The sequence below is a fragment of the Panulirus ornatus genome, chromosome 3, assembly GCF_036320965.1.
Source record: "Panulirus ornatus isolate Po-2019 chromosome 3, ASM3632096v1, whole genome shotgun sequence".
Taxonomy (NCBI): domain Eukaryota; kingdom Metazoa; phylum Arthropoda; class Malacostraca; order Decapoda; family Palinuridae; genus Panulirus; species Panulirus ornatus.
In genome coordinates, this window is record NC_092226.1 from 18,965,464 (window position 1) to 18,978,213 (window position 12,750).

General features: G+C 42.8%; 1 protein-coding gene across 3 annotated transcripts in view; it reads right to left on the bottom strand.

Moving 5' to 3' along the window:
- LOC139761086 (probable cytochrome P450 49a1) overlaps positions 1-12,750 on the bottom strand; it is a 78,042-nt gene that overhangs the window by 1,548 nt on the left and 63,744 nt on the right. For all 3 annotated transcript variants that reach the window (XM_071684942.1, XM_071684950.1, XM_071684960.1), the window contains exons 9-10: positions 2,604-2,682; positions 2,265-2,468 (exon numbers count right to left, since the gene is read on the bottom strand). In XM_071684942.1, the coding sequence (XP_071541043.1) occupies positions 2,265-2,468; positions 2,604-2,682 (283 nt within the window). The remainder of the gene's footprint in view (positions 1-2,264; positions 2,469-2,603; positions 2,683-12,750) is intronic.

A 12,750-nucleotide genomic window follows, 5' to 3' on the forward strand; every position in this document is an offset into this window, starting at 1 on the left:
AAAATCTTTTTCGCTCCATCTTTCCACCTCCAATATGGTCTCCCGATTCTCCTCGTTCCCTCCACCTCTGACACATATGTCCTCTTTGTCAATCTTTCCTCACTCAATCTCTTCATGTGACCAAACCATTTCAACACACCCTCTTCTGCTCTCTCAACCACACTCTTTTTATTACCACACATCTCTCTTACCCTTTCACTACTTACTCGATCAAACCACCTCACACCACATGCTGTCCTCAAACATCTCATATCCAACACATCCACCCTCCTCCGCACTACTCTATCTATAGCCCATATCTCGCAACCATATAACGTTGTTGGAACCACTATTCCTTCAAACATACCCATTTTTGCTTTCCGAGATAATGTTCTCGACTTCCACACATTTTTCAACACTCCCAGAACTTTTGCCCCCCTCCCCCACCCTGTGACTCATTTCCGTTTCCATGGTTCCATCCGCTGCCAAATCCATTCCCGGATGTCTAAAACACTTTACTTCCTCCAGTTTTTCTCCATTCAAACTTACCTCCCAATTGACTTGTTCCTCAACCCTACTGTGAAGTGAGTTGAGGAACCTTGCTGTACCTAATAACCTTGCTCTTATTCACATTTACTCTCAGCTTTCTTCTTTCACACACTTCACCAAACTCAGTCACCAGCTTCTGCAGTTTCTCACATGAATCAGCCACCAGCGCTGTATCATCAGCGAACAACAACTGACTCACTTCCCAAGCACTCTCATCCACAACAGACTGCATACTTGCCCCTCTCTCTAAAACTCTTGCATTTACCTCCCTAACAACCCCATTCATAAACAAATTAAACAACCATGGAGACATCACGCACCTCTGCTGCAAACTAACATTCACTGAGAACCAATCACTTTCCTCTCTTCCTATTCATACACATGCCTTACATCCTCAATAAATCTTTTCACTGCTTCTAAACTTGCCTCCCACATCATATATTCTTAATACCTTCCACAGAGCATCTCTATCAACTCTATCATATGCCTTCTCCAGATCCATAAATGCTACATACTAATCCATTTGCTTTTCTAAGTATTTCTCACATACATTTTTCAAAGCAAACACCTGATCCACACATCCTGTACCACTTCTGAAACCACACTGCTCTTCCCAAATCTGATGCTCTGTACATGCCTTCACCCTCTCAATCAATACCCTCCCATATAATTTCCCAGGAATACTCAACAAACTTATACCTCTGAAATTTGAACACTCACTTTTATCCCCTTTGCCTTTATACAATGGCACTATGCATGCATTCCGCCAATCCCCAGGCACTTCACCATGAACCATACATACATTGAATATAAAACCATGTATACTAACATTCTTTGCTAATAGCTATGTAAGACAGTTACAAGTGTACCAGATTAGACTTTGGTCCTATTCTAGTCAAGAGTCCAATCATCTTGTTTGCATGTGTAAATTTTTCCTGGGCACACCAGGTTACTTTCAAATTCACTTTATCAACATAAAATGCCCTTCACTCACAACTGCTAAGCTTTGGTTAATCCTAAAAAAAAAAATGACATATATTCTATCTATCTCAGAGGGCAAAGATCGTGTACCTATGTGAGTTTATGGACAGACCCATCATAGCAGTGTCCAAACATGTTTGTATACTTCATCTAGTAAGATGCAACCCATATGAATGACTGTGGCTAAAAATATCAGTCTTACAGACTAAGGTAATTCACAGAGGTGATGTAAGGGAAAGTATTGATCAGAAAGAAGGTATAAGGAGAGTTAAGGAGAAGATGGGAGGGTATGAGGGAAGGAGAGAATAAGGTGTGAGGGAAGGAGAGAATGAGGTGAGGGAGAATGTGCAAGGGAGGGTGATGAAGAGATTCAAGCATTGTGTGAGGAAGGGTAAGGATAGGGTTAGAGAGGCATGAAGGAGTGGGAGGATGAGTTTCAAGAGAAAGCTAGGGGGGAGGGGTGATTATATGGTGCATGAAGGGTGAGAATAAGGTGTGAGACAATGTGGAGGAGGAGAAAGAGAAGTATGGAAAGGCAAAGTAATAAATGACTGATAAGGTCATCTTAGAAAGAAAGCTGATACTCACATAAAACAAAAAAAGCCAATAAATATTTTCATTAATCTCAAGTATAAATACTATCCCCCACATTAACAATATGGTATTATGTGATAATAATTCCTCAGACATTTCTAATACCAAATATCACTCTCCTGACACCATAGAAATTTTTTTTTCCTATTATGCTAGCTTACCCTGGTAAGAAAAACAACCATTTCTTGCTCAGCAATGCGTCGACCAACACACATTCTGGTGCCAGCACCAAAGGGGAGAGAAGCATATGGATGGATAGGTCCAAAGGGCTTATGTCGTAACCAACGCTCAGGCAGGAACTCCTTTGCCCGAGGGAAAAGGGACTCGTCCCAACCCATCAACATGTTTACTATAAAAACTGACCACTGTGAATATGCAAAAGGTAAAACAAGTCCATTAGAGAAAGATTTACATTTCATAATCAATGTGGGTCAATATGAAACACTTTGTTATATCCAAAATATCCCACAAGATAATATTTATGTAAAACATTTACTAACCCCTTTAGGAACACAGTAACCACCAAGTACAATGTCTTTGTCCACAGCTCTAGCTGTACCAATTACTAATGGGAAGATCCTGGAAAAGAAAAACTTTTCATCAAAAGAGTGTATATGAATCATTAAGACATTTACTTTCTTTGTATTATACTTGATTGCCATTTCCCACACCAGCAAAATAGTGCCAGGAAACAGAAGAACAGCCCATCCACTCATACACACACACACACAAACACACACAAAACCATATATTACCTTTATACTTATCATACTTAATCGCTGTCTCCTGCATTAGCGAGGTAGCTCAAGGAAACAGACGAGGAATGGCCCAACCCACCCACATACACCTATACATATATATACATAAAAGCCTACACACACACATGTATACATACATATACATTTCAACATATACATACATATACATTTCAACATATACATACATATACATACACAATGTTTTTTTTTTTTTTTTTTTTTTTTTTTTTTTTTTTTTTTTTATACTTTGTCGCTGTCTCCCGCGTTTGCGAGGTAGCGCAAGGAAACAGACGAAAGAAATGGCCCAACCACCCCCCCCCCCATACACATGTACATACACACGTCCACACACGCAAATATACATACCTACACAGCTTTCCATGGTTTACCCCAGACGCTTCACATGCCTTGATTAAATCCACTGACAACACGTCAACCCCTGTATACCACATCGCTCCAATTCACTCTATTCCTTGCCCTCCTTTCACCCTCCTGCATGTTCAGGCCCCGATCACACAAAATCTTTTTCACTCCATCTTTCCACCTCCAATTTGGTCTCCCTCTTCTCCTCGTTCCCTCCACCTCCGACACATATATCCTCTTGGTCAATCTTTCCTCACTCATTCTCTCCATGTGCCCAAACCATTTCAAAACACCCTCTTCTGCTCTCTCAACCACGCTCTTTTTATTTCCACACATCTCTCTTACCCTTACGTTACTTACTCGATCAAACCACCTCACACCACACATTGTCCTCAAACATCTCATTTCCAGCACATCCATCCTCCTGCGCACAACTCTATCCATAGCCCACGCCTCGCAACCATACAACATTGTTGGAACCACCATTCCCTCAAACATACCCATTTTTGCTTTCCGAGATAATGTTCTCGACTTCCACACATTTTTCAAGGCTCCCAAAATTTTCGCCCCCTCCCCCACCCTATGATCCACTTCCGCTTCCATGGTTCCATCCGCTGCCAGATCCACTCCCAGATATCTAAAACACTTCACTTCCTCCAGTTTTTCTCCATTCAAACTCACCTCCCAATTGACTTGACCCTCAACCCTACTGTACCTAATAACCTTGCTCTTATTCACATTTACTCTTAACTTTCTTCTTCCACACACTTTACCAAACTCAGTCACCAGCTTCTGCAGTTTCTCACATGAATCAGCCACCAGCGCTGTATCATCAGCGAACAACAACTGACTCACTTCCCAAGCTCTCTCATCCCCAACAGACTTCATACTTGCCCCTCTTTCCAGGACTCTTGCATTTACCTCCCTAACAACCCCATCCATAAACAAATTAAACAACCATGGAGACATCACACACCCCTGCCGCAAACCTACATTCACTGAGAACCAATCACTTTCCTCTCTTCCTACACGTACACATGCCTTACATCCTCGATAAAAACTTTTCACTGCTTCTAACAACTTGCCTCCCACACCATATATTCTTAATACCTTCCACAGAGCATCTCTATCAACTCTATCATATGCCTTCTCCAGATCCATAAATGCTACATACAAATCCATTTGCTTTTCTAAGTATTTCTCACATACATTCTTCAAAGCAAACACCTGATCCACACATCCTCTACCACTTCTGAAACCGCACTGCTCTTCCCCAATCTGATGCTCTGTACATGCCTTCACCCTCTCAATCAATACCCTCCCATATAATTTACCAGGAATACTCAACAAACTTATACCTCTGTAATTTGAGCACTCACTCTTATCCCCTTTGCCTTTGTACAATGGCACTATGCACGCATTCCGCCAATCCTCAGGCACCTCACCATGAGTCATACATACATTAAATAACCTTACCAACCAGTCAACAATACAGTCACCCCCTTTTTTAATAAATTCCACTGCGATACCATCCAAACCTGCTGCCTTGCCGGCTTTCATCTTTCGCAAAGCTTTTACTACCTCTTCTCTGTTTACCAAATCATTTTCCCTAACCCTCTCACTTTGCACACCACCTCGACCAAAACACCCTATATCTGCCACTCTGTCATCAGACACATTCAACAAACCTTCAAAATACTCATTCCATCTCCTTCTCACATCACCACTACTTGTTATCACCTCCCCATTTACGCCCTTCACTGAAGTTCCCATTTGCTCCCTTGTCTTACGCACCCTATTTACCTCCTTCCAGAACATCTTTTTATTCTCCCTAAAATTTACTGATAGTCTCTCACCCCAACTCTCATTTGCCCTTTTTTTCACCTCTTGCACCTTTCTCTTGACCTCCTGTCTCTTTCTTTTATACTTCTCCCACTCAATTGCATTTTTTCCCTGCAAAAATCGTCCAAATGCCTCTCTCTTCTCTTTCACTAATACTCTTACTTCTTCATCCCACCACTCACTACCCTTTCTAAACAGCCCACCTCCCACTCTTCTCATGCCACAAGCATCTTTTGCGCAATCCATCACTGATTCCCTAAATACATCCCATTCCTCCCCCACTCCCCTTACTTCCATTGTTCTCACCTTTTTCCATTCTGTACACAGTCTCTCCTGGTACTTCCCCACACAGGTCTCCTTCCCAAGCTCACTTACTCTCACCACCTTCTTCACCCCAACATTCACTCCTCTTTTCTGAAAACCCATACTAATCTTCACCTTAGCCTCCACAAGATAATGATCAGACATCCCTCCAGTTGCACCTCTCAGCACATTAACATCCAAAAGTCTCTCTTTTGCACGCCTGTCAATTAACACGTAATCCAATAACGCTCTCTGGCCATCTCTCCTACTTACATAAGTATACTTATGTATATCTCGCTTTTTAAACCAGGTATTCCCAATCATCAATCCTTTTTCAGCACATAAATCTACAAGCTCTTCACCATTTCCATTTACAACACTGAACACCCCATGCATACCAATTATTCCCTCAACTGCCACATTACTCACCTTTGCATTCAAATCACCCATCACTATAACCCGGTCTCGTGCATCAAAACCGCTAACACACTCATTCAGCTGCTCCCAAAACACTTGCCTCTCATGATCTTTCTTCTCATGCCCAGGTGCATATGCACCAATAATCACCCACCTCTCTCCATCAACTTTCAATTTTACCCATATTAATCGAGAATTTACTTTCTTACATTCTATCACATACTCCCACAACTCCTGTTTCAGGAGTATTGCTACTCCTTCCCTTGCTCTTGTCCTCTCACTAACCCCTGACTTCACTCCCCAGACATTTCCAAACCACTCTTCCCCTTTACCCTTGAGCTTCGTTTCACTCAGAGCCAAAACATCCAGGTTCCTTTCCTCAAACATACTACCTATCTCTCCTTTTTTCACATCTTGGTTACATCCACACACATTTAGGCACCCCACTCTGAGCCTTCGAGGAGGATGATCACTCCCCGCGTGACTCCTTCTTCTGTTTCCCATTTTAGAAAGTTAATACAAGGAGTTAATACATACACAATGTATACATACATATACATTTTTTTTTTCATACTATTCGCCATTTCCCGCGATAGCGAGGCAGCGTTAAGAACAGAGGACTGGGCCTTTGAGGGAATACCCTCACCTGGCCCCCTTCTCTGTTCCTTCTTTTGGAAAATTAAAAAAAAAAACGAGAGGGGAGGATTTCCAGCCCCCCGCTTCCTTCCCTTTCAGTCGCCTTCTACGACACGCAGGGAATACGTGGGAAGTATTCTTTCTCCCCTATCCCCAGGGATAATATATATACATATACATACACTGACATATACAAATATAAACATGTACAAATCCATACTTACTGCATTCATCCATTCCCATCACCACCCCACCACACACGAAACAGCATTCCCCCCCTCCCCCCCATTCTCCATCTAGGCAGCACCGGGAACAGACAAAAAGGCCACATTCGTTCACACTCAAGCTGTCATGTGTAATGCACCAAAACCACAGCTCCCTTTCCATATTCAGGCCTCAGAGACCTTTCCATGGTTTACCCCAGATGCTTCACATGCCCTGATTCAATCCACTGACAACACATTGACCCCAGTATACCACATCGTTCCAATTCACTCCGTTCCTTGCATGCCTTTCACCCTCCTGTATGTTCAGGCCCCGTACCCTCAAAATCTTTCTCACTCCATCCTTCTACCTCCAATTTGGTCTATCATTTCTCTTTCTTCCCTCCACCTCTGACATATTATCCTCTTTGTCAATCTTTCCTCACTCATTCTCTCCATGTGTCCAAACCATTTCAACACCCTCTTCTGCTCTCTCAACAACATTCTTTTTATTACCACACATTTCTCTTACCCTTTCATTACTTACTCGATCAAACCACCTCACACCACATATTGTCCTCAAATATTTCATTTCCAACACATCCACCCTCCTCCGCACAACCCTATCTATAGCCCATACTTCGCAACCATATGACATTGTTGGAACCACTTTTCCTTCAAACATACCCATTTTTGCTCCAAGATAACGCTCTCGCCTTCCAAATATTCTTCAACGCTCCCAGAACCTTCGCTCCCTCCCCGTCCCTTTGACTTACTTTTGCTTTTATGGTTCCATCCACTGCTAAATCCACTCCAAAATATCTAAAACACTTCACTTCCTCCAGTTTTTCTCCATTCAAACTTACTTTCCAATTGACTTGTCCCTCAAACATACTGAACCTAATATCCTTGCTCTTATTCACATTTACTCTCACCTTTCTTCTTTAACACACTTTACCAATCTCAGTCACCAACTTTTGCAGTTTCTAAACCAAATCAGCCACGAGCGCTGTATCATCAGCAAATAACAACTGATTCACTTCCTGATTCACTTCCCAAGCCCTCCGATCCAGAACACACATACATACACACAAACACATACATATATCTATTTCATTTACTCTACTTTGTCACAGTCTCCCGCATTAATGAGGTAACGCAAGGAAACACATGAAAGAATAGCCCAACCCAGCCACATACACATGTATATACATACACGTCCACACACGCACATATACATACCTACACATTTCAACGTATATATACATATACATACACAAACATATATACACATGTATATATTCATACTTGCAGCCTTCATCCATTCCCATCGCCACCCCTCCACACATGAAATACCACCCACTCCCCCCGCACAAGCGCATGAGATAGCGCTAAGAAAAGACAACAAACGTCACAATTGTTTACACTCAGTCTCTAGCTGTCATGTGTAATGCACCGAAACCATAGCTCCCTTTCCACATACAGGCCCCACAAAACTTTCCATGGTTTACCTCAAATGCTTCACATGCCTTGGTTCAATCCACTGACAGCACATCGACCCAGTATACTACATCGTTCCAACTCACTCCATTCCTTGCACACATTTCACACTCCTGCATGTTCAGGCCCTGACCCCTCAAAATCTTTTTCACTCCATCCTTCCACCTCCAATTTGGTCTCTAACTTCTCCTCGTTCCCTTCACCTCTTGACACATATACCCTCTTTGTCAATCTTTCCTCACTCATGTGACCAAACCATTTCAATATACACACTTGTGCTCTATCAACCACACTCTTTTTATTACCACACATCTCTCTTACCCTTTCATTACTTACACAATCAAACCACTTCGCACCACATATTGTCCTCAAACATCTCATTTCCAACACATCCACCCTCCTCTGCGCAACCCTATCTATATCCCACACCTGGCAACCATATAACATTGTTGGAACCACTATTCCATCAAACATACCCATTTTTGCTCTCCGAGATAACGTTCTCGCCTTCCACACATTCTTCAATGCTCACAGAATCTTTGCCCCCTCAGCCACTCTGCAACACACTTCTGCTTCCATGATTCCATCTGCTGCTAAATCCACTCCAAGATATCTGAAACACTTAAATTCCTCTAGTTTTTCTTCATTCAAACTCCCAATCGACTTGTCCCTCAGCCCTACTGAACCTATCCTTGCTCTTATTCACATCTACTCTCATCTTTCTTCTTTCACACACTTTACCCAACTCAGTCAGCAACTTCTGCAGTTTCTCACCCCAATCAGCCACCAGCACTGTATCATCAGCGAACAACAACTGACTCAATTCCCAAGCTCTCTCATCCACAACAGATGGCATACTTCTCCCTCTCACCAAAAATCTTGCATTCACTGCCCTAACAACCCCATCCATAAACAAATTAAACAAACATGGAGATATCATGCACCCCTGCTGCAAACCGACATTCACTGAGAACCAAACACTTTCCTGTCTTCCTACACGTACACATACCTTACATCCTCGATAAAAACTTTTCACAGCTCCTAGTAATGGCATTTCTCACATACATTCCTGAAAGCAAACACCTGATCCACACATCCTCTACCACTTCTGAAACCACACTGCTCTTCCCCAATCTGATGCACTGTACATGCCTTCACCCTCTCAATCAATTACCTCCCATCTAATTTCCCAGGAATAATCTGCAAACCTATACCTCTGTAATTTCAGCTCTCACCTTTATCCCCTTTGCCTTTGCACAATGGCACTATGCATGCATTCCACCAATCCTGAGGCACCTCACCATGTCATTTTTTTTTGCTTTGTCGCTGTCTCCCGCGTTTGCGAGGTAGCGCAAGGAAACAGACGAAACAAATGGCCCAACCCACCCCCATACACATGTACATACATACGTCCACACACACAAATATACATACCTACACAGCTTTCCATGGTTTACCCCAGACGCTTCACATGCCCTGATTCAATCCACTGACAGCACGTCAACCCCGGTATACCACATCGATCCAATTCACTCTATTCTTTGCCCTCCTTTCACCCTCCTGCATGTTCAGGCCCCGATCACACAAAATCTTTTTCACTCCATCTTTCCACCTCCAATTTGGTCTCCCACTTCTCCTTGTTCCCTCCAACTCCGACACATATATCCTCTTGGTCAATCTTTCCTCACTCATTCTCTCCATGTGCCCAAACCATTTCAAAACACCCTCTTCTGCTCTCTCAACCATGCTCTTTTTATTTCCACACATCTCTCTTACCCTTACATTACTTACTCGATCAAACCACCTCACACCACACATTGTCCGCAAACATCTCATTTCCAGCACATCCATCCTCCTGCGCACAACTCTATCTATAGCCCATGCCTCGCAACCATACAACATTGTTGGAACCACTATTCCTTCAAACATACCCATTTTTGCTTTCTGAGATAATGTTCTTGACTTCCACACATTCTTCAAGGCTCCCAGGATTTTTGCCCCCTCCCCCACCCTATGATCCACTTCCGCTTCCATGGTTCCATCCGCTGCCAGATCCACTCCCAGATATCTAAAACACTTTACTTCCTCCAGTTTTTCTCCATTCAAACTTACCTCCTAATTGACTTGACCCTCAACCCTACTGTACCTAATAACCTTGCTCTTATTCACATTTACTCTTAACTTTCTTCTTTCACACACTTTACCAAACTCAGTCACCAGCTTCTGCAGTTTCTCACATGAATCAGCCACCAGCGCTGTATCATCAGCGAACAACAACTATCTCACTTCCCAAGCTCTCTCATCCACAACAGACTTCATACTTGCCCCTCTTTCCAAAACTCTTGCATTCACCTCCCTAACAACCCCAACCATAAACAAATTAAACAACCATGGAGACATCACACACCTCTGCCGCAAACCTACATTCACTGAGAACCAATCACTTTCCTCTCTTCCTACACGTACACATGCCTTACATCCTTGATAAAAACTCTTCACTGCTTCTAACAACTTGCCTCCCACACCATATATTCTTAATACCTTCCACAGAGCATCTCTATCAACTCTATCATATGCCTTCTCCAGATCTATAAATGCTACATACAAATCCATTTGCTTTTCTAATTATTTCTCACATACATTCTTCAAAGCAAACACCTGATCCACACATCCTCTACCACTTCTGAAACCACACTGCTCTTCCCCAATCTGATGCTCTGTACATGCCTTCACCCTCTCAATCAATACCCTCCCATATAATTTACCAGGAATACTCAACAAACTTATACCTCTGTAATTTGAGCACTCACTCTTATCCCCTTTGCCTTTGTACCATGGCACTATGCACGCATTCCGCCAATCCTCAGGCACCTCACCAGGAGTCATACATACATTAAATAACCTTACAAACCAGTCAATAATACAGTCACCCCCTTTTTTAATAAATTCCACTGCAATACCATCCAAACCTGCTGTCTTGCCGGCTTTCATCTTCCGCAAAGCTTTTACTACCTCTTCTCTGTTTACCAAATCATTTTCCCTAACCCTCTCACTTTGCACACCACCTCGACCAAAACACCCTATATCTGCCACTCTATCATCAAACACATTCAACAAACCTTCAAAATACTCACTCCATCTCCTTCTCACATCACCACTACTTGTTATCACCTCCCCATTTGCACCTTTCACTGAAGTTCCCATTTGCTCCCTTGTCTTACGCACTTTATTTACCTCCTTCCAAAACATCTTTTTATTCTCCCTAAAATCTAATGATACTCTCTCACCCCCAACTCTCATTTGCCCTCTTTTTCACCTCTTGCACCTTTCTCTTGACCTCCTGCCTCTTTCTTTTATGCATCCCCCACTCATTTGCATTTTTTCCCTGCAAAAATTGTCCAAATGCCTCTCTCTTCTCTTTCACTAATAATCTTACATCTTCATCCCACCACTCACTACCCTTTCTAATCTGCCCACCCCCCACGCTTCTCATGCCACAAGCATCTTTTGCGCAAGCCATCATTGCTTCCCTAAATACATCCCATTCCTCCCCCACTCCCCTTACCTCCTTTGTTCTCACCTTTTTCCATTCTGTACTCAGTCTCTCCTGGTACTTCCTCACACAGAATCTCCTTCCCAAGCTCACTTACTCTCGCCACCCTCTTTACCCCAACATTCTCTCTTCTTTTCTGAAAACCCCCACAAATCTTCACCTTCGCCTCCACAAGATAATGATCAGACATCCCTCCAGTTGCACCTCTCAGCACATTAACATCCAAAAGTCTCTCTTTCGTGCACCTATCAATTAACACGTAATCCAATAACGCTCTCTGGCCATCTCTCCTACTTACATACGTATACTTACGTATATCTCGCTTTTTAAACCAGGTATTCCCAATCACCAGTCCTTTTTCAGCACATAAATCTACAAGCTCTTCACCATTTCCATTTACAACACTGAACACCCCATGTATACCAATTATTCCCTCAACTGCCACATTACTCACCTTTACATTTAAATCACCCATCACTATAACCCAGTCTTGTGCATCGAAACCACAAACACATTCATTCAGCTGCTCCCAAAACACTTGCCTCTCATGATCTTTCTTCTCATTCCCAGGTGCATATGCACCAATAATCACCCATCTCTCTCCATCAACTTTCAGTTTTACCCATATCAATCTAGAATTTACTTTCTTACATTCTATCACATACTCCCACAACTCCTGTTTCAGGAGTAGTGCTACTCCTTCCCTTGCTCTTGTCCTCTCACTAACCCCTGACTTTACTCCCAAGACATTCCCAAACCACTCTTTCCCTTTACCCTTGAGCTTCGTTTCACTCAGAGCCAAAACATCCAGGTTCCTTTCCTCAAACATATTACCTATCTCTCCTTTTTTCTCATCTTGGTTACATCCACACACATTTAGACACCCCAATCTGAGCCTTCGAGGAGGATGAGCACTCCCCGCGTGACTCCTTCTTCTGTTTCCCCTTTTAGAAAGTTAAAATACAAGGAAGGGAGGGTTTCTGGCCCCCCGCTCCCGTCCCCTTTAGTCAGCTTTTACGATACGCGAGGAATGCTATGGATAGAGTTGTGCGCAGGAGGGTGGATGTGCTGG